Genomic DNA, 27547 nt, shown 5'->3' with positions numbered 1-27547 from the left:
AATTAGATGTTCATGACATACCTTTTGACATCATTAGTGAATGATGTCAAAAGGGGCTGAACAATAAATCAACATATAGATAATGCATCTGATAAAATCTAAAATTCTCAAAATGTCAAATAGTCACTGAATTCCAATTCAAAAACCTTACAGCATGCTGGGAGATGTAGGCAGAGAAAAGGCTTTTAGCTGCTCAACTTCTCGCGGCGAGCTAAGTAAGGTTGGCAGCATCAACGAACTCGCTCACTCTTTGGTTACCTAGCAACAATCTGTTGGATAAGTTGCGCAGCAGCAGTTTCAAGTTTCAACGTCAAGCGGTGAAAACTGTGGATGAAACCAGAAAAGGTCGCACCACCAGTTTGGTTTCAGATGTTTAAAACGGGAAAAAAAACAATCATTATCAATATCCACAGTTATTGATATCAACTGATACTTGCTGTTTCGACGACTGCCAAAACACAAAGTCGTCTTGGTGTTTTACAACAGTAAAGGCAGCCATGGTGGCAGAGAGGAACGAGTATTAGGCTTTCGTCGAACCAATTGCAACACCTCATTTTATTTTCTCTGGTTTCTATGTAAGCCAAAAAAAAAGAACAGTGTGGTGCTGGGACACATAATTGCGGTGTTTCCATGAAATAAGAAAACTGGGTTGTCTCAGTTTTCTGCACACATGAATTTTTTACATTTTCAGGTCGTTTTGGACACCTCTTCCCTTATTAGATGAAATAATCATTTTCAAGCTGTGTCCGGTTTTCTTTGTCTGATGGTATTTGTTTGTTGTTCACAGCAACTGAAGTGAGACAGATGTTTGGTGGCCATCTTGGTCCCAGCTGATGTTTTAGAAATGTTTCTTTCCCTCTTCATGTGAGCGGTTCAACGTCCCAGTCATGTTCCTGGCCTGTTGTCACCACAGCAGATAGAATCTGGAACCGTTTGCTCACATAGAATACAACACAGATCATGTGAGCCGTTGTTATGGGGATCAGATAGCTTTGGAGGGGTGTAGGAGGCCGGAGGGTTATTTTTAGACATACTGCCACACAACTCAACCTTTTAAAGCACATCCTCCATTTATCAGTGACCCTGCACAGCCAGCAGCCGCTGGCCCCGAGGAGCTGTTAGACCCCGCTGACCTGGTCGCTACTTTTTGTCAGCATTCATCCTGAAACAAGAGTCATCATTGGTGCGGTTTGTTTTACACCTCGGCTTTGCTTTTCTCGTCTTTGAAGCTAAAAAAAAAAAAAAAAAAAGCAAAAAATAAATTAAATGTCATTTCAGAGCTGTAATTTTCAGCCAGTTTGGCATACAAGCAGTTCTAACTGGGTGGACGTTTGTTTAGAGATGATCACTTCCTGTAGTCTTTGTCGTCTAACATCCGATTGTTGAACCCGTGACTGCTGTGGTATGACAAAAGTGTTTTTGTTACAGTTTAGCAAAATACACCCAATTTCAACACGACCAGAAGACTGCCTCATCCTAGCGCAAAAACGTTTTATTGAAAGGCAGGAGTTTCTTTTGAAATTGCCAAAAGTAAATTCCATTAAGCAAATTTGTTTTTGTAATTCCAATTTGTGCAATTTTAAGGTCAGTGGATACACAGATACTGTCAAAATAAAGTAGAATAGTCCCTACTCCAGATTTGGACACTACTGGGTTCCTGGACCTGTTGTTACCATCAGATCACAATCACATCATGCTGACATCATGCTAACAACAGGCTGAAATTAAGTTGACATCATGTTAACATCATGCTAATATCAGGCTTACATCATGCTAACGTCAGGCTGACATCATGCTAAGATCATGCTGATATTATGCTAATATCAGGCTTACATCATGCTAACATCAGACTGACATCATGCTAAGATCAGGCTGACTTTATGCTAAGATCAGGCTGACATTATGCTAAGATCAGGCTGACATCATGCTAAGATTAGGCTGACATTGTGCTAACATCATGCTAACATCAGGCTGACATCATGCTAAGATCAGGCTGACATCATGCTAACATCATGCTGACATCAGGCTGACATCATGTTAACACCATGCTAACATCAGGCTCACATTAGGCTTACATCATGCTGACATCATGCTAACATTATCCTAACATCAGGTTGACATCAAGCTGACATTATGCTAACATCAGGCTCACATCATGCTGACATCATGCTAACAGGCTGAAATTAAGTTGACATCATGCTAATATCAGGCTTACATCATGCTAACGTCAGGCTGACATCATGCTAAGATCATGCTGATATCATGCTAATATCAGGCTTACATCATGCTAACGTCAGGCTGACATCATGATAAGATCATGCTGATATCATGCTAATATCAGGCTTACGTCATGCTAACATCAGGCTGACATCATGCTAAGATCAGGCTGACTTTATGCTAAGATCAGGCTGACATCATGCTAAGATTAGGCTGACATTATGCTAACATCATGCTAACATCAGGCTGACATCATGCTGACATCATGCTAAGATCAGGCTGACATCATGCTAAGATCAGGCTGACATCATGCTAACATCATGCTGACATCAGGCTGAGATCATGCTGACAACATAGTAAGATCAGGCTGACATCAAGCTTCTGGATAGGACCTAATCCTAATTATATTGAAAATGTAGCTAAGAACCCATTTTTATGAAATGAGGATTACTGTGAATTTAAAATTCCTTTAAATATGTTTATTTTTACTATTTGTTTTTGTGTATGTACGTGACCATAACAAGTTTATTGTAGTTAACTAAGACTAACCAAATAACAAAAGCTGAAATTGAGAAAACATTTTCGTTGACTGAAGTGAATAGAAATTAATGAGGAAAAACAACCACTAACTGTGACTGCATGCATGGTGCTGAGTGGTACTTAAACACACTGAAGTCCTTCGTTTTGATGTTTATGAATCTGTTAGTCTTCCAAATTGATGTCAGACTGATTTTAAAATTTGTTAAATTGACTAAGAGAAATTATTTTTTACTTTATTTACATTTTTTCATTAATTTCCCTCCACACAAGCAGTCTGTATTAGCTGCTGTTCAACAATAACTGAATAAGACGTTTGAAAATGGTATCTTCTGTTGAGCTTCCAATACCAAATCAATGTAAAATCAATCACAATACAATACTCTGACCTTTTTTTAGTTCTGCACCTAAATACTAACCAAAATCTAAGAAAATTGCTACTATTTAAATAATAAGTAATAAAAACTATCAAACACACTTCAAAATCTGTGACTGAAATAGACAAACAAGGTAATAAAACTAACCAGTAAAAAACTCTCCTAACCCTGACCACGTCTATAATCATTTTCATCTCCACCCTGTTTTACATTTACACAAAGTTTACATGAAGTCATACGGCGTAACTCATATCGTCAGTTTGGTGGCATCGAGTCGTCACTCCTGTTGTTCTCTAAGTTCTTGTGTCAGAAATCCAGTCCTCCAGAAAGCTGAACATGACATCTTTATTAGCATGGCGCTGATTTGTCCGTTCTTCCTGTAACACTGAGGAGCAACTCCTCACCGTGGCGACACGCCAGCACGAACCAATCGGTGTGTGCCGGCCGCATTTTCCACCTGCAGTCACATGATTATCCTGAAGGAGGTGCCGGACCCGGTTTGATCCCCAAATTGTCGTTCTGTCTTACAGTTGACTCACTTTGGAGTCCCCTCCCCCAGTTGCCGTGGCGACGTCCGCCTAAGCTCTCTGCCTCTGCGGATCCTGGTCAGAGAACAGCATGCTAACACCAAACCAGGTGCTCATGTTACGTAACATGTGGACAGAGCTCTTTTACCCACTCCGTCCCGTTGCCCTGACAGCACCCAGTGGAGCAGTGATATTACTGCTCACTGATCCTCAGTCACCAGGATTTACTGCCTTAAACTTTTGACTCATTTGTGATTTTATAGCCATCGCTTTTGTGTCACTTGGTGGGATTTTTAATGTGAGATACTGACCTACAGTGGTGCGTAATTGGCAAGTGGAAAGTGAAGTCTACAAATGTTTAACTAAACATGTGTAGCGTTCACATAGGACTGATGTACTGACGGGGTCCGCTGTCGTAGTCGTGGTTCGATATTTGCAAGTTTTTCTGTGGAACATGATTTGAGAAAAATCTGTCTGAAGAGAAACAGAAAACCTTTTTGAGAACATGATGGTCATGTTTTGTTTTTTTTATATGGGATGATGACATTTACTTAGTTTCCAGCCTAACAAAAAGAAACATAGATCTACTTTTAGTGTCATCCATAAAAACAATTTCATAATAAAATCTTAAGTAGTTTTTTTTAATCATTTCCAGTCAATATTTTCTAAAGACTTTGGGAAAGCCCAGTTGTGGCTCTGAAGCCACAGGTTGCAGATCTCTGGTTGAGGTCGAAACAAATTCATGCGGTAAGATGGCCTAGTCAAACTCCAAACCAATCCAATTTCAAATCTGTGCAAGGACTTGGAGATTGACTCCCACCAACATTCTCCATTCAGTTTTTTGAGCTGAAATATGCAGTGGAGTGATTTAGATCAGATCACCTTATATTTTAACCATTCAAAAAGCATGAAGTGTTTTTGTTCCACTTGATGAATGTGTACTGTCTTGTGTGGGTCCATCACATGAAATCCCAATAAAAAACAGTAAAACTGTCGGGTCATAGCACGGCGATAAAGGTTTATTGGGTTTGCACACCATCTTTGTCGCAACTGACACTTGACCGACTCCCAAACTGACAAAGTTTGAAGTATTTTAGAATCAGACAAATGTTTAGAATCATGTAATATAGAGGTGGACGTGATGAAGTTGGATTCTCAGGTTCTGACTGTATCTAAGCCTCAGGTGTGTAACCTGAGTGTTGCCTGTTCGGCCTGCAGACAACCGGTTTGCTTTAACGTACAAACCGAGGATGCAGCGGATACTCTGAGACCTGCTGACACTCGGCTCAGCATAACAGGGAAGGCACAGCAGATGTCTCTGAAGCCATCTTCATCACTCGCGTCCTCTCGGGGGTCGGTCTGCACATGTTCGCCGAGACGCTGAGCCAAAGTCAGAAGTCTTCATCTGTTAGATCCAGCACCGGTCCACCTGTGATGCTTCCACAACCAAATGAGCTCTATGTTTGTTTAGCAGAGTGTATTTTTGAAGACAGTTGCCACTTTGCCACGGTGCAGCGCTCGGGGATCATCGCCTGTCACATTTCCCAGCCGATTGCCTCTACAGAAACTCTGGAGCGAGTGTTTTTCGGTCTGTGGGTGTGTGTGACTGAGCTGCGTGTGTGTGTGTGGGAGTTCATCAGCAGACTAACCATCCTCTTTTGTCTACTTTTAACGTGAAAAAAATGTATTCCCGCTTTTAGAACCAACGTAGGCCTACCTATAATTTGCGCATCTCCTAGCAACAAGACTTTGAACAAACTAAATATATCCACTTGCCAAGGTGTCACTAAAGGCTCGACGATGCTAGTTATAAAGTGGTTGTTTTGAACACGATGTGTGCATCCCGGTATCTCAGGAGAGCTCTGTTTTATTTCACCAAATGGTTGACGTCATAGGAATGGTAGAGTTTAACAAGCTGCTGAATTAAGTAACAAGATCTTAACTGTTTTTTTGGTTTTCATAAGCAGGAAGCTTTGAGATCAGAGTATCTCCACCAGTTGAGGGCAGGCAGCATGGATGGAGCAAACGTGTTCACCCCTTAACCTTCACCTTCAAAACAATTCACACTGCAAGTCGGTGGGTCTTTGGGGACTCAGGGTTTGTCATAATTAATGGGGTTTTTTTGTTGGGTTTTTTTGCATATGGATGTGACAAACTTGAATGTGACAAACATGCAAAAAAAAAAGAATGAAATTAAACCAGGAAAACACGTTTTCACACAAACATTCTTTCACTCCACTACATATAGCACCAATTTATAACAAATGTTGACTCGAGGCACTTTACAATACACCCACACACACATAGGTGAAAGAAGGAAATCCTAGAAACATGTTTAATTTGGGATTCCAATAGAACACCAAGGTCAAAAATCACACAGAGGTTCTCAACTGTATTATTGGGGGTCAGTGTAAAAACTTTAGACGAAACAGTTATTACGAATTTCTTAATCCTTTTTTTATGGCTTTGGTCGTGTGGGGTTTTTATTTTTGTTTTATATTGTGTTTTATTTTTTGTATGTAAAATGTCTTCCAGTTTCCAGTGTGCAGTGCTCATTGGTCATTGAGAGAGCAAACTTGTATTATTATGCCATTATTAGAAAATTGTCTCAAGACAACAATATTATTGTTTCTCGCCATAATTACTGGGACAATTTATCATCCAGCAAAATTTATTATCATGATAGGCGGAGTTTATTCCTTAAAGGGGCGGTGTTATGTATTTTCCAGCCACATAATGCCGTTGTATAGCACAATCAAGCAACTATGATAACTGTGTTACCTTCACTGGTTATAAACGTGCTATATGTGTTAAGTATGTCTTAAAAGAAATTTGACTTTGTGTTTTAACACCTTGAAATTGGGTCTCTGTCTCTTTAAAAACTCCTGCTTTTCCTGAAACTCCGCCTTCAGGAAGTCATCTCAACACAGTTCCTCTATTAACCCTTTAACAACGTTTTACCAGCGTTTCACTTAGAAGTAGCTCCTATAATGAGCCCAGCAGGTGTTTGCTAATTGCTGCCGGCTAGTCTGAAGGAGTTGGGAGTCACAGCTAACATCACAGTGCGCTGCTCTGGGAGGCAGAAGCTTAAAGACTGCTCCTCTGAGGAGGAGCTACGTCATGAAGGCGGGGCTAGGTCTTTTTGCACAGCTGAATGGTTGCCATGGGAGATTAACATCTTTCTCAAACCTCCATGAAAGAATCAAGGCAACACTCCAAGTGTGTTTTTGATGAGGGAATAACATAATACGATGCAACGCTAAGAAAATATTTTATATAATTCAGCCCCTTTAAACTGAATTTTGCGGCTGTGAAGTGACAAAGTGTGGTAAAGTTCAATGCCACTAAAGCTCTGGAATTTCATAGAAAACTGGCAGTTCAATCTGAATTTTAATCCAGCTGTAAAATAGAACAAACTAACAAAATCTTTCTAGAAATGAAGAAACCTCCCTCGTGTCTCTCTCTGCCGCTGTACGCAGCAGCCCGGCTCACCGGCAGCAGCCAACGCCTGAAGGCTCCGCTCTGCCATCAGGCTGTCACAGCGCCGGTGACTCATGGTGTTTTCCACAGCCGCGGGCGTGACACTAGAAAACATACACCAGCCGGGTCCGTGCATCTGCGCTGCGGCCTGAGCGCCTGCCACTGTGAAACCGAAAAGAGCCGTCATCGGGCGATTGTGGGCTCGCCGTTCGGAGCACTGACTCCGTCAGGTTTGTTGTTTAGAGCAGATCGGCGCCGGAGCCAAACATGGGGCCACACTTCAGGAGCCGGTGGCACACGGCAGTGCAGCCCTATTGAAGTCACTCTGTGTTTCCTGATTGGCTGTGACAGGAGGGCTGGTGTATCTACTTGACTATGGACGTGTGCTTGTGTTTGACACCGTTTTTCTAAAACAAACAACTTCTTCATGGAAGTTTAGTATTTAGAATGAAGCTCTCCGTCTCTATCGAAAAATGTCTGAAGAAAAACCGTTTTGTCTCTGAGGAGCTGTGTGATTGGCTAATGACGGCCTGAAGGATTTGACCTACATCTTTGATGTAAAGATGTGTGCTCTTGTTTTTGTCTCCTGCTCTCAGACGTGTTGGTGAACGGGAAGCCGTGCGACTGCGACGTGGTGGCAGACTGCAGAGTGGGCGACGCCGTGACCCTGGAGGTTAAACTGACCAACCTGAACAAGAGCCCAGTGGGCCCGCTGTCTCTGACCGTGATGCCGTATCAGGACTACCAGAACGGGGTCCAAAACTACGACCTGGACGAAGCGGTCACCTTCGTCGGCTCCAACACCTTCTTCATCGACGTGGTCAGTCTGTTTCAGGACAAAACCCCGCAGACGGTTGGGTTGGTCAAGCCCACAGGGGGTTTGCAAAAAATATTCACAGATTTGAATTGGTTGACTGACACAAATCAAATAATTCAACTCACTTTATTTACAGTGGCTGCGTTTCTGTTTCAAAAACTTTGGAGTTTTTAATTGGTGTTTATTATTAAGGGAGGAAAAAATCTGAACACTTGAATGTGACAAATATGCAAAAAAAAGAGAAAGAAATTAAATCAGGAAGGGTGCAAACACTCTTTCACTCCACTATATATAGCACCAATTTATAGCAAATGTTGACTCAAGGCACTTTACAATACACACACACACACACACACGCACACACGCACACACACAGACACTCAGGTGAAAGATGGAAATCCTAGAAACATGTTTAATTTTAGATTCCAATAGAATATCCAGGTCAAAAATAACACACAGGTTCTAAACTGTATTAATGGGGGTCAGTGTAAAAACTGTTGACGAAACTGTTTCTTTTTCAGAGGTTTTTTTTCCACTATTGGAATAATTAGAAAATACATCATAAGAAGAGCTGGTCCAAGCAGAGAGCCCTGTGGGACTCCACTAGTAACCCTGGAGTGTGAAACAGAATTATCGTTCTCATGGACAAACCGGAATCTGTCAGATTGATGGGAATTTAAACCAACCCAAAGCTGCTCCTTTAATACATACAACATATTCAGTCCCTTCTAAGGGAATATCCTGACTGACTGTCAAAAGCTGAACTGGGTTCTACCAATATCTGACACCGAGCCACCGGACTGGAACGTTTTGTTTTTGTTTAAATGCTCACACACCTGATTAGCTACCACCTTCTCAGGGATTTTTGATTTTTAAAAAAAGGAAGATCAGATGTGGATCTGCAATTTATTAATTCATATTGATCGATTGAAGGTTTGCAGTAAGCTTCCTTGAAAGCTTACTTTTGCTAAAGATAGGCTGATCGTTTCACACGGAACGCCTCTTTCAATAATTAGATCTGGCTAAGGTTGAAGTTTTGATAAGCCAGGAAGCTCAACTGACTCAAAACACCCAAACACAGATCGGCTCTTGTAGTTACATTCTGTGCTGTAACCAGTTTGAAAAACCTTCAATAGAAACTTTTTGGTAAACTTTACCAATAAAGATTTTGTTTTAAAAACACACAACTTATATCACTCATTTAAAGCTAAATGTGTGTTAAGAGGAAGTAAAACAAAAAGTCACAACAAAGTTTAATCCTTGAAAAGATGCAACAAGATGTAGGTCAGTTAATACAGATACGAATTAAGACCTAACTGCTTCTAATTGGTGTCGGGATGAGGCACTGAGAGCGCTCATGTTGTTGCCAAGCTGAGTTACCATGGTAACGTGCTGAGGAGACAGACACATGCTCCGGTTCACCCGGGCCCGATGCCGACATTCAGCCTGATGTTGGACAGCTGGCTTGGCGAGGAACCTCGAAATAAATGAGGCTTATTTCAACATGTCTGCACACACACACACACACACACACTGTGTGTGTTCACTCAGGACACACAATTGTTTTTAAAAATAAAGAGAAACCAGCTAAAGACCCCCAAAAAATATTTGGTGGCAGTGAAACTCCTACAGTTCTTCAACTGTGTTACTTAAAATCCTAAAACTAAAAGTTTGACCACAGAATGGATCCCAGAAGCGAAAGAAAGAAAAAAACTTTTCTGAGTGTCAAACACACTGCAGGCGGAAAAAAGAGACTGTTAGAAACAAAACAAAGAGCTTAGAGGCTGAAAAGAAGATGAAAGGATGAAAAAAGAATCCTAACAAATGTGTGAGCACCTACATTTTGGTGACTGTTCTCACCTTTTTTTTTCCCCCTTTTTTACAGCTAAAGCAAAATCTTACCATGGAGATGTTGGAGGTAGAAGAAAAAACGGAGTGAATTTCAGCCAGAAACTCTAGAAACAACATTGAAATTCCTGAAAACCTGAAGTCAAAGGTTTACTTAAAATAGACTCAGAAAGGTTGAGATTAATCTCAGCAATCTTCTGGAAAAAACTTGGAAATCTCTGAGATCGGAATTTTAGACATTTGTGAGAAGAAAAAAAAAATTTTTTTTTTATTTTTTGAAGAAAAATTTTGAGATTGACCCCAAATATTTTCTAGAAAGAACTTGGAATATTCTGAGTTTAAGAAGTCGGAAAATTTCAACTTTTGAAACTTTTCTCTTTTTTTTGCACAATTTAAGGGGGGTTGTTTTCAACAAAAAAAATTGACTTTCAAAGCTAAGAAATGTGCAAAAATTTTTTCAAGAAAATTTACGGAAATGTTTTTCTTTGTTTAGTTTTTTTTCTATCTACAATGTACCTGACATGGCGTCGTGCTCTCTGCTGGTGTGCCCGGCATAATTCAAAGTCAAATTCAAAAATGCTTTATTAATCCCAAAGGGAAAATGGAGTGTTGTTGTAACTCATTAATTAAGACTCGTCAAAGATTTATTGAAGGTGGTTTATGTAGAAATGACAGCAGGGTGTTGGCTAACGGCTCTTGTTTCCGTCGCAGGTTAAACCCAGAGAGAGCTCGGTGTGTGAGGGCGCCCTGCTCTTCCTCTACGCCGGAGACTTCTACCTCAACATGAAGGTTCAGGACGACAGCGCCCGGCGGGAGCTTCCTCTGGCCTGGTTCACCCTGCCTGGCGTCCACGTCAGGGCCCTGGACACGCCGCTGCAGGCCGGGGCCTAACGGACCCAAGCAGCCTAACGTAGCGTAACGTGGGCCGTGGATGTGACTTCGTTACAGGTTCTCTGCTTCTGTTGGAAGGAATCGACACAACCTGCTCACTGGAGGACATGTTTTCAAAAGCTAAACTGACAGGAAGTCGTTCACTGGTGATGAAAACCAAACTGACTTTGTTTTTCGTTACAGGAAGCAGGAGTTAGCTTAGCGCCACGAGAGCGGCTTCCTCCCTGAGAACCCACATGATGAAATGTTTTATTCCCTCTGTGAAACCGCTCTGTTTCAACAACTCTATACTTATTATTACTTTTTCTTTCCTTTTGTTTAATGCAGCAGAATCATAAGGCATCGAGATATTGATTTATTTAGTTAGCTGTGTGACTGGACTGATTATGCTGATGACAAACTGCTGTAAATAAATGCTAAAAAAAAAAAAAAGCGACATGTTGGTCAGTTTGCTTTGTTTCATCCATCATGAATAGTCTTAGTATTTTTATTGATCACATCCGGTCAATCAGTAAATCTGTCAGTTAATCAATCGTTATTCTGGGCAAAAAAGGAGGGAAACAGACTCATACAGAAAGATAAAATAGATAATAGCTCTTAAAAAAAACCACAGCAACCAATACCTGAAGTTTTGTCAACTAACTGACTAGTGGGGAAAAACTAAAATGACACAAGAAACTTAAACAATTGATGTTATGCTGAACTTATTTATTGGTTTTCAGTGTTTATCTTTCAGGGTTTTGGGTTCAGACTCCTTCAGACTAGTCAGCTGCAGTTAGCAAACACCAGTTGGAGCTGAGCGTCCGCTGAGCTGCTTCTCACTGACATGCTGGTAAAAACATTCGAGGACACATGGTGTGTTGACTTCCTGAAAGCGGAGTTTCAGAAATAGAAGTTTCTTAAAGAGACAGAGGTCAAATTTCAAGACATTAAATTAGGAAGTCAAATGTTGTTTAAGTCATGTTTGAGATATATTATTTTTATAACAACTAAAGGTAACATAGTGACTTGTTTGTACTATAAAATGTCATTATGTGTCTGGAGAACACATAATACTACCACTGTAAAATAACACACAACTTTTCTGCAGCATTTGTCATGACATTAACTTTGGCAATGAGGCTGTGGTGGCTGAAAACTGTGTGTATTAAAGACGAAAAGAACAAAAAGCTGTAGATTAGGTTTGATGCCGTTTCCAATTCCTTGGTTCCAGCTTCAGACTCCAGTGGAGAACAGCCAGAAGCCTCTTCCTCCTCCTCCTCTTCCTCCTACCTGTTCATATTTTCAATTCTCCAAACTTTTCTCCTGTTACTTAAAAAAAAAAAAAAAAAAAAGATTTCTTATCAGACGTCATCGCTTCATTATCAGGTACTCAGTGTCGATGTTCTGACCAGAGTCGGTTGTCAGTCAGTTTGTGGTGACAGACAGTGTGTGTGTGTGTGTGTGCGTGGTTTTGTGGTTTCCACTGCGAACTGAACCTGGGCAGAAGGAATCCCTCCAGGTCCGCGGCTGAAGAGTCCAACACGCAGCAGGAATATTTATGCAAACGAACTTCCAAAGGCTGCAGAGTTCAGTCAAATCCGTCTCTGTTCTGTCTCTTCGTCCCTGTAACCTCGACATGCAGATGATCGGAGGAGCGCAGCGGGCTGGCGTGTGTGTGCAGAAGGAAGATGATCTCTGGCATCCCCGGTTCTGCAAGCCGAGCCTGGCACAGTAACCACACACACACACACACTCCCTTTCAACAGAATACACACCGATCCAGAGTGAGGTTCTTCCAAATGTAAAGAAAATCAGACAGCAACTCTAACATGTGGATGATAAACACTGTCTCAGTTAAAGGTCCAATAAACATAAGAACTTAATTTCCCCTCCCCCTCTCCCCCGTGTTCTCTATAATTCAGGTTATATTTACAGAATATTTTCATATTGTTGCTTTTTTTTTATGTGGCCAAACTAAATTATCTCAACAGTTTAAAAGAAGCAATCTTAAAATAGTTTAAATCCTTTTCTGTCCCTATAAGAGTTTCTCTGATCATTTTTTTTTTTAAATATAATTTTACTTCAAAATCTTAAATCGGGAAGAGAATCCTCCACCACCAGACCAGATGTTAAAGCTGGTAACATCGCCATCGCTGTCTCCTGACGTACCATACTGTATGTTCAGCGCCATTACCATGGAGACGAACCTGAGCAGTTGCCATTATTAAACTTTGCTATCTGAGCATCTCCAGAAATACACCAGGAGTCCTGGAGGTGTGAGCTTCAGACCGAAACAAGAAACAGACGTCAGCCGTGTTGATGGCGAACCTCCGCCTCTTTATTGCAACCCTAACGTTGATAAGATGTCAGCAGAGCAGAAAGAGGGGGAGGAAAAAACAAATCTTTAATGGCTTTAATGGAGTTCTGGAAAGTGGAAGGACGTCGGTGCATTAGCAGCGCTGATAAAGAAAAAGGAAACTGAACATTTAGTGAAGCACAAGTTCATTAAAGCTGCTGCCCTTCCTGCTCGGGTCGTTCAGTTCACTGTGTTCCAGCAAAGCTTTCCTCAGAAGATGCTACTAGCATAAATACAATAATGCTGATGTAGCAATGATAGTTATTATTATTAGACAGTAAATCATTCAGGTCAATATCAAACCTTTCTACTAGAACAGAAAGTTTTGGCATTTATTTTATAACTATTTGTGTTTTCCGTCACTCTGCTCCTCCAGACTAGCGGCAGCAGCAGTTAGCACATCTGCTGAGCTCATCATGCAAACTGCTTTTCAGCCCAGCGCTCCTAAGATGAGTCAGAAATGACATTTATCAACTCCGCTGAAGGAGGAGCTTCTTAAAGGGACAGAGGCCCAATTTCTAGTCATCAAACTGCAAAGTCAAGGTTCTTTTAAGTTGTGTTTTATATATACAGCATGTTTATAACAACTGAAGGTAATGTAGTAACTTGATAGTGTTACAAAATGACACCATGTGTCCGGTAAATGCATAACACCTCCCGCACCGTCCCTTTAAGGCAGGGGTGTCAAACTCCAGTCCTCGAGGGCCGCAGTCCTGCAACTTTTAGATGTGCCTCTGCTGCAGCACACCTGAATAGAATAATTAAGGCGCTGGAGAACTGGTCTACACAAGGTGGAGGTAATTAAGCCATTTCATTCCAGTGTTTTGTACCTGTGGCACATCTAAAAACTGCAGGACTGCGGCCCTCGAGGACTGGAGTTTGACACCCCTGCTTTAAGGGGTTAATAGAGGAGCGGCAAAAGCAGACGAGGCGGATTAGCGGTGTTGACCAACAGCTGATGATGTCAACCGGGACAACAAAATTTTATATTTGAATAAATATTTCTGAGTGAAATGAAGCACATATATATATAAAAATGCTCCCTAAGTTATAAATTAATAATTTCAAATATTCCACCAGTTTTGGAATATTTAAGTTTTTGAAAGTTTTTCTTCTGTAATAATAATGCAGATAAACTCTGGTGTTGATTCAGTCGTCATCTGCTGAAGGCCGTCTCCATCCAACAGGTGTTCTGCAGCTCTCCGTCCCATCACCTAATCTTTATTTGCGTAAGATATAAATGGTTTATTATCCACAATATGATCAGACTTAATGCTTGTTTAAACAGCTTTCTGCTCCGTCCATTATGGAGCCGCTGCTTCGAACCCTAGCAGGAGATTTAGGAACATGAAACCACCCACAATGTACAATATCATCATTAATGCTCCAGGTTGGTGATGAGATCACTTCCAAACATTTTCCACCTTTAAGGTCACAGTTATATTGTACAATTCCATTCATATTTTGTAAGTTAAAATTCCCTAAAGTTCTGGGGATCCCTTTAATTCTAAGAGAAGCAGGAAGTAACGTTCAAATTTGTAAAAATACCCTTTAAAATCCTGAAACCATAAAGAAAAGCGTTCTGCATATTCCAAGAACAATAGTAGACGATTTCTGAAAGAGTAATAAAACTACACAGCAAAGTCCATAAAGGAACCTGTAAGTTACAAGAAAGTATTAGAAAGTTTGGTGAAAAGCAACAAGTAAGTTCCCAATAAATTGATTCAATCCATAAAAATATTCTGAAAGCACTTTAAGCTGCTTTTAGCATGAAGGGTACTTTATAAATATGATTGATTGATTGATTGATTGAAAGAAAGTTCCTCTTTATTCCAAGAGAGTTTCCAAAAAGCATCCCAAGTGTTCTGAAAAAGCATCTGGCAATAATCAGGGAAGCAACCTGGAGTTCACAGCAACATTCCAGGAAAGACTCCGAAAATGACCCAGAAAACTAATGAAAAGGACATTGGACGTGGTTTCTAGGAAGAGCAACTTTGGAGAAGCAGTTTGTAAACTCAAAATCAAAGAACTCATAAGATTCAAAATCATGTTGAGGAAAGAAGTGAATTCATAAGTGGAGGATTAGATCCTGGCACAGGAAATCCTGCAGGCTTTTCAAAGGTTGAGTCAGTGAAGTTTAACTGAGTTTAGCGACACAAAGTTCAGGTTTAGAAACGTCCAACTGTAACAAACCGGGTCAACTGGAGAACATTTATAGGAAATAAATCTTTGAGTTCCATAAAAGTACTTTATGAATGTCATCTAAGTTCAGGTAAATACAGGAAAGTTCCAGAAAAGAACTCATGTAGCATCCTAGCTTGTTCATTGTAAGAACGATCATTTCCTGCAAAACAAAACGCGTACCACAGAGCACATGTGGTTGTTCTTTTAGCATCCGATAAGTTCTAGAAAATTCCTGTTAGTTCCAGCAAAACTGTTGGAAAATTACCCAGTAATACCTGACGCTCTTTGAAACTTGAAAACTTAGAATGTTCTACGCAAGTTCCACCATCTGCAAGTTTTCAGAAAACTTCCCTTCGGAGAAACTTAAAACAATAAATTACAGAAAATCCTTTAGATTTATTTAATTATTATTATTATTATTTTTAATAAGGTCAAGTTTAATGTGAGTGATCCAAACAGCACTGGGCTGCTGTCTGTCGAACTGTTATTCAGCACCGCGGACAGCGTCCGGGCTGCGCGCGGGCTTTCACGAGCTTCACCTGCGGAATCGCAACAGCGCGCGACCAATCAAAACCCAAGTGAACCCTTCTCCCTGCACGCGACGGGAAGCACAGTGGGAGGGGTCACGCGCATCCACTGGGGAAAGAAGAAAATTAAATCAGAAAAAAGAAAAAGAAAAAAAAAAAGCCCAGAGCTGCTCAGACCTGAAGTGAATCGTGACACTCGAAACAGAAACACAGACGGGAGGAGCGACGCCCACCGATCAGAGCCGATCAGATGGAGACGTTCAAATGTGGAGCTCTGAGCGAGAAAATGTGAGCAGTTCGTGAGGCGTGAGGATAACTAAAGCCATTTTTATTTATTTATTTTATTTTATTTTTCTTCTTTTTTTCTCTCTCTCTCTCTGCCTTGAACACTCGCCGAGGCGCTCAGCTCCAAGTCCGGGCATCGGGAGCTTGTGGATGTGCGCAACAGAGGCTGAGAGGCACTGCGGGCGCCGAACGCGCACTCCTCATCCGTCCCGCTTCTTTCCCCGAACTCGGAAAGTACTTTTCTCTTCAATTCCAGCCTGAAACTCAACACCGAGGAAGCTTGCCAGCGCGGAACCTGTTGTTGAGTTCGGGTTGTTGTTTTTTTCCCTCTTTCTCCTCTTCCTCTTTCACGAAAAAGTATCTGGTTAAAAAATCACAATAAACTAATTTGTACGTTTAATCGTACATTTTTTTTTTTTTTTGTTTCCACTCCATGAAAATCTACATTTTTACATTTTCTCCCACTTGCTGCTCTCTCCTCCGCTCTGAGAGCGACTCGGGTCGTTTGGAAGAGTCAGCACTTTTGGGATGAGGATGCTCTCTGGAAGCGGGGAAGATTCGCGGATTTCATGCAGACTAAACTGATTCCCCCCCTCAGCAGCAGGGAGAATGGTTAGGGGGAACAGGTTGCGTTCAGGGTAAAGAAAAACAACTTAAAGCTAGGAGGGGAAAGATGCCAAGTTTTAGGACATTTTTATTGAGATCACAGACAAAGTAAGCGAGGAAATACGGAAAAAAACTGAAGGAAATAGAAACAAATTTCAGCGCTGCTTTCTTTTCTTATTTTTTTTCTCTCTTTTTTTTTTAAGTTGGACACGTTTTTAAGGATCCACACAGCTTGTTGCAGGAGGACAGAGCGACCAACAGGCGATCCGAAAAAGCAGCTTGTTGATGGCACTGCGCACCGGGAGGACTTGGTTCGGGCAGGTCTTGCGCAGGGTCTCTCGTCTACAGGGTTCTTGGTCCAGGCGATCCAGCAGTCTGCTGTGTCTCTCCGCGAACCAGGAGCAGGATCAAGGGCTCTGCCACCGGGACCACTACAAGGCGGGGGACTTCGGCGCCCCCCGTCCCCACGGCGGGCGCTGCCCACGCGGCTTCCCCTACGCCTGCTGCGCCTTCCCGGGTCACCCGAGGGGACATGAGACCCTCGGCCGCCGCTTCCTGTTGGCCATGAAGCGGCAAAACGTGCGGACCCTGTCGCTCATCGTCTGCACGTTCACGTACCTGCTGGTGGGGGCCGCCGTGTTCGACGCCCTGGAGTCCGAGTTCGAGATGCGCGAGAAGGAGCAGCTGGAGGCCGAGGAGAAGCGGCTGCAGGGGAAGTACAACATCAGCGAGGACGATTACCGCAAGCTGGAGAGCATCATCATGGAGGCCGAGCCGCACCGGGCCGGGGTGCAGTGGAAATTTGCGGGCTCTTTTTACTTTGCTATCACGGTCATAACCACCATAGGTAAGTCTCTGTGTGTGTGTGTGTGTGTGTGTGTGTGTGTGTGTGTGTGTGTGTGTGTGTGTGTGTGTGTGTGTGTGTCTGTGTTGTGGGGGGGGGGGGATAATATTATCACAGCTGCTCAGTGGACTTTGCATGAAATTAAATCGAGGCTGCAGGACTTCACCTCACATCACTGAGATCCCAGGCAACAAATCTTTGCATCAAGTTTTTTTTTTTTTTTTTTTTTTGTGGGCAACATGTTGCAGCCAACAGTCTCAGGTTTGAACGCGTCGGACAACGTTTGCAGGCGTAGCTGCAGTGGAACAGTCAAAGCAAAGGACCGAGAGATCCGTTGAGAGCAGAATCTTAACTTTTTTGTTTTTCCCTCCATCCAGCCCCTCAGGATGTGGTGGTGCTGAACGGACAGCTCCTCTGAATTCAGGCAGCCGGCAGTGGCGTCACCAATCGGGGGGGTGGGGGGGTCGATGGCTTTGATGTAATTGCTTCTCAATTTGCTGGGTTACCTCACTGGACAGATAGTCACGTGTGTAGTTTATTATTTTAATGTGAATTTAAGAGAGGACGGAACAAGCGTCACCGATGTGCAACAGTTATTCATTCATTTATTTATTTCTTGACACAAATTACTACTTTATGATCTGTCAGAGATGGGTTCTGAAATCTGCAACTTCAGGGAGTTTTCACACCTGAACGTGGGAAAATGTCAGCCTTTGTTGCATTTTCAGCTGCTGTGTTTCTCTTTCACACTGAACTATCACATAAACCAAAACCTTAAAAAACCTGTTCCCCTCCTGGCCTGTGGTGGCGCTGAAGAACAAACTGAGCTTTATGAACTGTAAACAATAATGGCGTGGCGTCAGATTTTAGCACCTGTGGGATTTCTCTTTTGTCTTTGCTTTCGCATTTGTTTGGGTTGTATTTACCCATCATGCCCTGCACAACAGTCCGCTTCTTGCTTTCAGAGCGGTCTCCAGTCCACTTGGCATTCACATATGCATTCAAACCGCATTAGAATTCACTTCAACCAAACCTAGGGTTCGGTTCGGTTCACAAAAAAGTGACCATAATTCACTTTTTTGGTCCTCATCAGACTTGGGTTACAGGTTCATACCTTCCCAAACCAAATAGAGTTTGATTGAAGTGTCTAGAAAAGCTACACCTTTAGACTCAAGTCACACTTTATTATTTTTTTTAATCTAGATGAGCACAAAATCAAAGCCACTTCTGCTATTAACTCAAGATATTCCCAGATATTGGGGTTGGCCAACAGCGATGGCTTTTTTGAGAGTGAAAAATTTATATCGCGATGTCATGTGATGACGTCATTTAACTAAGCCTGACCTGTGCAGCACAAGATGTCCTATTTCCTATAGTTGTTTACCAACCGCCATTAAAACAAAGAAGAAGCTGGTGGGCTGGTCTACTGTCTGGACTGAATTTCATAGTTGGCTGATATCTTGTGGGAAGGAAAGAATATGCTGAAGTATTTTGACCGCTGTTTTTTCGTCGATCCCTGGTTACCGATCTTTAAAGAGCCTGACCTGCCAATTTTGATTTTGGCTGATAAGAATAGTTTTTGTCTGAAATGTTGCTAAATATAGCAAGAAAGTCACTGAGTTGGCAACAGTGGGGTGAATATTGTTAACTGTAAATGTTCAGACCTGACCTGATGGGTCAGTCTGTCAGTCAAACCTCTCACTGTAGAGCAGAAGAGGACAGAGACTGATTCATAAACCTTTGCTGACAAAGATAAGATTAGGGGATAAGATGGGCTTCATATGTAAGTATCGGCCAATCACAATCTCCCAAAATTAAGAAGATTGGTGCCCAGAAATCAACTGGTCAATAAATCAGTTGGTCCATAAATGTGTCCTATATTGTACATGTATATAATGTAAACAGCACTGTCAGAGATGCATTACGTTTATAGCAGGTGTGTGAATGATCAAATGATCGGACTGCTGACTGCAGCCAGTCCACATTGTTAGCAGAAAAAGAGGGCCCCAAAACCACATTTCGCTCAGGGCCCTGTGGAGGCTTGGGCCGGCCCTGGTCTGTTATGTCTGCACCCGGTTTATTGAAAGTCTGCTAATCAGAAACATAGAGGAAGCTAGCTGGCTGTAACTAGCCACTTCTGCTAGGTATTTAGCAGCAGACTAGCAGACGTGTTTATAATGTGCACTTTCGGCCATTATGAATGAAAAAAAAAAAAACATTCATTTTTTAAATTAATGTTTGAGTTAATAAAAAAATGAGAGGTAAACATTTTTTAACATCTTGTAAAGCTAATGGTCTGTTGAACCGCTGCAGTCTGGTTCATGTTAGGGCGTTAAATATTTTTATTTACACTTGGTAAACTGTTTTTTGTTGGTCAAAATTAGTTATTTATTTTATGTCGTCTTTGAGGCTCTGAAATTTTGCATGAATTTATATGTGATGATTATATTTTGTCTTCTAGTGACAGTTTATAAAAGAAAGAAAAAAACAACAACAACTCTGTTTTGAGGTTACATGTTTGTTTGACCGAGTAAAACAAAAAAAAGTGGAATGGCATCTACGTTATCGTTATTGAGGTATTTCTAAAAATATTTTGTAATTGCATTAAATTTTTTAAATTATTTTTTGGAAATATCATTCACCAGAAAGAACTCCTGAACCAGAGATTCTATATTTTTTGTGTCTGCCCTGTGCTCTCCCCTCTTAGCCATGGCAAGATGGCCGCTCTTACTTTCCGGTTCCACTCTGATTCCATTGTACTAAAACTCAGATTGATTTGGAATCAATACAGTTTTTGACTCGTCCAACCAGCACTAGGTAAATGACTGATTGCAGCTTAAAGTGCTTTGGAGTTCTCTGACTTGTTAAAGCGTATGACAAATGCAGGCCATTTACCGTATTAGTGTTGTCTTGATTTTTTTAATGCGTGTTTGAGAAATACTTTGATCTCCCATAGCAACCATTCAGCTGTACATAACGCCTGGGTGGACCTAGTGCTGCCTTCAGGTCCAGCTCCTCTGAAAGCACTCCTTCCTCATGACTCCCCCACTCAGCTCCTTCAGACTAACTAGTAGCAATTAGCAAACACCTGATAGAACTGTACATCTGCTGAGCTTGATATGGGAGCTAGTTCTCGGTGAATCACTGGCAAAAAAATTGTTTAAGAGTTAATAGAGGAGCCATGTTGTGATGACTTCCTGAAGGCGGAGTTTCAGAAAAGAGCAGCAGTTTTTAAAAAGACAGCAGCCCAATTTTGAGGAATTACAAAGTCAAATTTACAAAGTCATGTTTGATATGTAATGAGTTAACACAGCTACTTGATTGCGCTATAAAATGGGACTACATGGCTGGAAAACACATAACACTGCCTCTTTAAATCAGTTTGTTTTTTTGTTTTTTTTTCCTCTTTTTGTTTTCTATGAGTGACCCCCTCCAGGGCGGCCCCTTTGGAAGCTTCCTGGTAGCGGCCCTGGCTCCAGGCAGGCTGCATAGAGCTCAGCGTCCGAAACCTGACCTGTTTGCTTTTTCACAGCCGGTGGAGCATGTTCACGCTTCGTTGTTCCCCGCCACAAACAAGCGGTGTGAGCGGGTTGTAAATGAAAGCTGCTTCACTCGGAGCATTGATTGTGTTACGCCTAGAAAACCTCTTTTTTTTTTTTTTTTTTACTCCTGTATGATGCCTTCTGACATATTTTTTTTTTCTTTTATGGATAAAAGTTTGTATCTTTTTCTTTCTTGGTCATCAACTTGTTGTTTTCTGAAAGTGAAGGGACCTAATTCTGATTGTCTGAGCTGATAATAAGAAAAAAAATCCAGCTGAAGATATTTAATAGGACATGAGAAGTATCTGCCTTTAGAGAGGGGGAGTGGGTGCTGAAGGACACAGGAAGTGGCGCCGCGGTCCGTCCTCCCCGTTCACCAAGCAACACTTGACGGGGACAACCATTCGGCGCGGCGAAGGCGGGTCCTCTGTTGTTTCTAGGTAAAACTTGTTGTAATATTCATATTTTGGGAAGTGTCTAGCTGAGGGCACATGCAGACATTTCCTGGAATAATGTGTATGAACAAGCTCCTGTGTGACCAAAAAAAAAAAACCACGAGAGTGAAGTCAACGAGGTCAGGAGCAGAACCCCTCTGGTACAGAGGAAGGTAGAACCACTTTCACACTATGTGTGGTTCCATTGACGATATAATTGTGACGATATAATTGTGCTATTTGGAATTCTGAAAATAAATTCTCTTAATGGAAATGTAGCAATTTAGAAAAAGGCTCATGTTTTTTTTGTTAATTTTTAGTGTGAGGATTTTGTGGTTTTTCAGTCATATCGAAATTAATGTATTTTGATGTGACGGTGTGGAACTGTGGCTCTGTGGGTAGAGTAGTCATCTTGCAATTGGAAGGTTGTTGGTTTGATTCCAGCTTCTCCTGCCATACTTAACCCTGCCAATCTGCCTATCGGTGAGTGTGAACGGGTGAATGTGACTCTAGTGTAAAGCGCTTTGAGTGGTCAAAATGATTGAAAAAGCACTATATAAGTTTAGTCCATCTACCATATTTAGCAAAATTAAAATGGGAACATTTTCACATCAACAACCGGATGTTATTATTGGAAGAAACAACAAAGAAGACATCAGGAAGTGACATAGCACCATGTTTTTTAATGACTTCTCTTATGAACAAACTTTTTCACGTGGGATTTTAATTGTGTTTAATGGAAACAACACATTTGGAAAATCGCTTTTTTTTTAAATTTTTTTATTTATTTTTTTTTTTACGTTAGTGGAATATTGGCAAAGTTTTGCACATATTTTTAATGGAACCACAGCAACTGAAGCTAAAGCATTTTTTCTCTAAGCAGTGAAGCATTCATTTTAAAATAATTCCCGGTGGAATAGAGGGTCCATCTTAAACACAGTGTCTATTTGAAATGGGAGATGGATGTATTACCATAGTTCCTGTGCTCTGGACAGCAGATTTGTCCCCTTTTTCTCGATCAGAAGATTTCCCAATGATTATTTTGTGCTCAGTGTGAAAGTGAAATGAGGCTTGGAGGCACAGATAAAGAACCAGGCATGCTGAGCACCATGCTAGTTTCCAGTTTGAGCTCTCCTGTATCTGTCTGTCATAAGATCGCTAATAAAAACCTTGAAGACCTTTTTTAAAAAAATTAATTCACTGTTCAGTAATCAGTCTGTTCCCCAAGTGTAGTTACATAACCTAATAATGGGGGAGAAATTAAAGGTCCAACAAGTTGTTGAATACGAGGAATTAGTAGAATTTTTATGTGAAAATTTCACAAGAGTACTCCACAGGCTCAAATGAGAAGAAGTGTGTTACATCCTGTTTGTTTCATCACAATGAATGACTGCAGATAATTGCATGTTAACCTGGAAGCACAGCGATAAGTAGCTGTGTTTCAGTTACAAATGTGTGCAAAACTTTGTCTAGATTCCACTTATGTTGAAAATAACACAATTTTGCCATTGCTGTGCTTCCATTGAATGAGAACACATGAATATATACATTTATTATTCATTAATGAATGTGGCTTATGGCTCGGTGCGGCTTCTCTGTGGGTTTTTCTTCAACCACCAGGGGGCTCTTTAGCAGGAAGAGAATCATTGGATGTCAAAATTGGAAATCGAAGAAGAAAGGGCTAATTTTCATTCAGAACAAGTACATGCTAGTAGCAGGCACGACGGAGAAATGTTTTCAAACTCATTCCCGCTAATTGTGATTCCACACGAAGAAGTTCATATGATGCCTCTTTTAAGTTGGGGGCTATTGACATGGCTGTACGGAGATCAATAGCCACTGCACGTAAGCTCGGTGTGAACAAATTCAGCGTGCTGTGTCCTGAATAGCAGATGTATTAAGGATGTAGCCCTCTGCTGCGTTCTTGTGAAAAACCGAGAGTGAGAGACATCAGCGGCTTATAGCCCGGTGAGGCTTACATATTATGTTTCCAGTTCCCAATATATAAATATATATATATAATTATTATTTGAAGGCGCGGCTTATAGTGAGGTGAGCTCTATAGTCCGGAAAATACAGTAATTGGTTTAACAGCACTTAGGAAATTTTTGAAACAACTTTAACTGTACATATTATGTGAGTCGGGCTGCACAGTGGCGCAGTTGGTAGAGCTGTTGCCTTGCAGCGAGAAGGTCCTGGGTTCGATTCCCGGCCCGGGGTCTTTCTGCATGGAGTTTGCATGTTCTTCCCGTGCATGCGTGGGTTCTCTCCGGGTTCTCCGGCTTCCTCCCACAGTCCAAAAACATGACTGTCAGGTTAATTGGTCTCTCTAAATTCTCCCTAGGTGTGAGTGTGTGAATGGTTGTTTGTCCTGTATGTTTTCTGTGTTGCCCTGCGACAGACTGGCGACCTGTCCAGGGTGACTCTCGCCCGGAACGTTAGCTGGGGATTGTTACCAGCAACCCTCCCGACACCATTAGGGACAAAGGGTGTATAGAAAATGGATGGCTATTATGTGAGTCCATGTGATACTGTAGTGTTAGCCTGGCATGCTACCATGCTAAAGGTCTCTGTAGACGATATAAGCATTATTTTTTTTACCTCATAATGTTTTCCAAGAGCCCTTTTGTGGCATTTTACCATTATGCACTACTTTTGTGTTGGCCTCTTCTATAAAATCTGACTTGTACACACTGAAGATTGCGGTTGTAACATTTTTAAATGTGAAAAAGTTAAACAGGAATGAATTAATTTGCGTGGTACCTCAATGGGTCTGGTCAGATGACTGAAGTCAATAGTTCAGGTTGCGATGGATGTACAGAGAGTGAGCGCAGGGTCAACAGGTCTCTGAGACACTCATGGAGATCCACAGTGATTCAACGGCCGTAATAACAGTATTTGAAGCAGTCGTCACTGTAATCGTGGTGTTTTCCTGCAGAGTAAGAAAAGGCCGACTTGTTAATAATCCGCACGTCTGAAGCGTCACGTTTACCAAGGAATTAAAACATCTGTCATGTACAGATGGAGGACAGACCCGATGAACGCATGTTGTCATCCTGGATGGAGACAACACTAAATGATGTGAAATGTTTTCAGAGAACGACGGCGATCCGGCCGTCAGGGTCCTCCTTATTTGGACCGACCTGTGGGTCAACGCTGTTTATTCCTCATGATTAACTGTGCCAAATGTGCGATACTTTGTGATGAAAGCATGCTGTGTTCTCGCTGAATGCGGCGCTCAGAGGGAGAAAAGCAACCCCGGTGCTCTGTGGTGGGGGTGTGTGTGTGTACACACCCCTGCCTCTCTCATCCCACTGAGCCGTGTTGCCGGGAGACTAAAGACAGCTTAAAAGGTGAAAGTCATCCCTGCTAAATGTCTGGAAATATCAACATGTGGATATACTGCAGATATGTTGAGCTGACCGATTGAAAATCAGCACGTGATATTTCTAAAAAGTAGCTTGCAGCTTTTTCCATTAAGATGCTCCACAAGTAAAACCATGAAATGTTTCTTTGTGTAATGGAACAAGATGATTTAAAGGCCAGTCAAACTCACCAAGGTTCAGGAGGACAATAAAGTTATAATTTGCTACTTGTCCTTCAGTGTTCACAAGCAGTGTTCACTTATATAAAATATTCAAAAGAAAATTCAACTCAGAAAGTTGAAATAACTAAGTAGAATTCTACGCAGCCAATCCAGGAGCGGCATTTATTTTCCATGGCGCCAAGAGCGGAGGTAAGGAAGATGGCTGACATTTGCTTCTGTGCTGGATATTTTGCATTGTGCGTGTTAACCCATATCAAGGTATACTTAGTGTTTGTCCCATTAAAATAGGCCGTTGTAATCAGTCTTAGAAGGAGTCTCGTGGATTTTACCTATTCATGTGTGGCTCTGGTCACTAAAACGTGTGAATATTGGACGTTTGCTGTACAGCTAACAATAACTTGTATGGAATCAGGGATTCAGATTCAGCTACGCCTGAAACGATTCCTCGAGTGATACAAGTACCTTGATTATTAAAATTACTCAAGGAAAAGTTATCTGCCTCGAAGCTTCGTTAAATTATATTTTATTATTTAGCGCACCGTGTTCCGGACGGGTTATTACTTCCGCTGCACAGCGCTCTCACCTCCGCCTGAGTTGTTGACGAAAGCTAAGTGTTAGCGGCAGAACGTCCAGTTTTCAAGTTCGGCCTGGGAGGATTTTATTGATTGATGATAATGTCTGGCCCTTTGTTGTTTTTCCGGGGACCAATAAGCATCCTTAAAATGACTGGCGCGATGCCTGGAGTTCAGTAGTTTTTTCTCCTCCCAGAGCTGCTGCCTGGTGGCGGTTCAGAGTGAACAGCGGAGAAGAACGCTGCAGGTGTATTTATACAGGTGAGCAGATAGACTGAACACTGTGGGCGGCTGCGCATTAGATAATTAACGTAAGTGTAGCTTTATGGACGAACCGGAAAAATGATCTCATATCATCCGGGTCTCAACAAATGGGTGGTGGAGCTCATTGTGGCGCCATGTAGCTCATAGATGAGTTTCTGTGTGTGACAAGCGAAGGTGTTAAATCCCGTCGCTAACATGGAAACAAAAGCTATAAATGTCTGGGCAAGGTGAGAGTTCATCTATTAAACTGACTGAAGATGAATGCCTAAACAAAAAGCTGGAGTATAGAATTTTTTTTATAAGCGTTTTTGTGAGCCTGCCTCTTTATTATTGAATTTAATATAATTTCAGAATTTTGTGTAACTTTTATTCAGGTTAACTTGTAAAGTGAGCTATTACTGTTGCAGGTTAATTTTCTTAACTACAGAAAAGTTATTGTTAGGGAAGCTCAACTGTGAAAAATTGGACCCATGTTGATATTTGATTGTAATACTGCTGTTACGTCAGATTTACCAATGTTTTACTTTAATTTTTTTAATCCGATTACTTGATTAATCATAACAATAATCAATAGATTACTTGATTATTAAAATATTTGTTTACAACAGCCCTAGATTCAGCATTGTTTTTTCAACATTTGTTAGCATATTCTGCTTAGAAAAAATATGATTCTAATGCTGTTCGTTTTTATGCTTTTTTTGTTATCAGTTAGCTATGCTAATATTAGCTTGTACAGGAAGAGGAAGGGGGCATTCTGGGCAGAGTACAGAGTAATTGAGGCCGAGATTATTATTATTTTAGTTATTTGCACTTAAAAAAATTTGCACATTGGTTACTACTGACTGAAGATTAAGTTTGTTTTGGATTCAAAGTCCTATTTGACACTAAGTTAAACAGTCACTTCACTGTTTTAAGGAATTTGGACCAGAAACCTTTATGTTTGTGAAAAAAGTAAAAAAGGGATTTTTAAGACTTATGTTATCAGGAGGACAAACAAACAATTTTTGTTTTGGGCAATACACCTCCTCTATCCCACTGGGTCACACAAATATTAGGGGGAAAATAAAAAATAAACCAAAACTGTTTAGCTTACATTATTAGCTCTGTTTCCACTACAAAACTGTACAAAACTTTGTCAATATTCCGTTTATGTAAAAAAAAAACCCTCAGTTACTCAATTGTAATTAATTGTACTTCATTACTCATTAATTTAGAAACGCAATTACAATCACTTGTGAATAAGTTTGTTCACTCTAACTCATAAAGAAAAATCAAACATGCAGCAGGAGACAGTGGAATCTTGGGTAAACTTTGAAAATCCAGGAAGCCAAACCTTTGCTTGAAAACGGAGCACAATTAGGTTTGAGTGTTATTACTTATTGCTTTAATTATGCCGTGCTCTTCAAGAGAATGATGCTCTCTCACAGATGAATTCATCACCCGTCCTCTCTACTAAAAGCGCTTTGTGAGGATGAGTCAGCTGTGGAGCCTTTGTTGCAGCTTTTGTGCCAGCACCAGTTTCCATAACACTGCAGAGTGAGTGACTATCGCATCCAGATCAGCTCTTTCTGCAGGTGTCCAGGACAGGAATACGTATTCTGATCTTTTATATAAACATGTTAAAAAGTAGACAGACAGGTGTGGAAAACTATCCCCTTTAGCTTATTTATCATAAAGTGTAACAAATATATGTGGAAAGACGCCATCCCC

The 27547-nt window shown here is 41.2% G+C and overlaps 2 protein-coding genes across 4 annotated transcripts in view; both read left to right on the top strand.

Moving 5' to 3' along the window:
• The window catches only part of trappc9 (trafficking protein particle complex subunit 9), a 212131-nt gene extending 201005 nt beyond the window's left edge, over nucleotides 1–11126 (top strand). For all 3 annotated transcript variants that reach the window (XM_044138231.1, XM_044138229.1, XM_044138230.1), the window contains 2 exons: nucleotides 7735–7958; nucleotides 10515–11126. In XM_044138231.1, coding sequence (XP_043994166.1) covers nucleotides 7735–7958; nucleotides 10515–10694 — 404 coding nt within the window. In that variant the 3' untranslated portion in view covers nucleotides 10695–11126. The remainder of the gene's footprint in view (nucleotides 1–7734; nucleotides 7959–10514) is intronic.
• Nucleotides 11127–15952: 4826 nt separating this feature from the next.
• The window catches only part of kcnk9 (potassium channel, subfamily K, member 9), a 43986-nt gene continuing 32391 nt past the window's right edge, over nucleotides 15953–27547 (top strand). The window contains exon 1 of the mRNA XM_044138233.1: nucleotides 15953–17481. Coding sequence (XP_043994168.1) covers nucleotides 16920–17481 — 562 coding nt within the window. The 5' untranslated portion in view covers nucleotides 15953–16919. The remainder of the gene's footprint in view (nucleotides 17482–27547) is intronic.

This window comes from Gambusia affinis, linkage group LG14, assembly GCF_019740435.1.
Source record: "Gambusia affinis linkage group LG14, SWU_Gaff_1.0, whole genome shotgun sequence".
In the NCBI taxonomy this organism is placed as follows: Eukaryota; Metazoa; Chordata; class Actinopteri; order Cyprinodontiformes; family Poeciliidae; genus Gambusia; species Gambusia affinis.
Note: the sequence above shows the minus strand (reverse complement) of the source record. Positions and strands in the feature narration are given on the sequence as shown.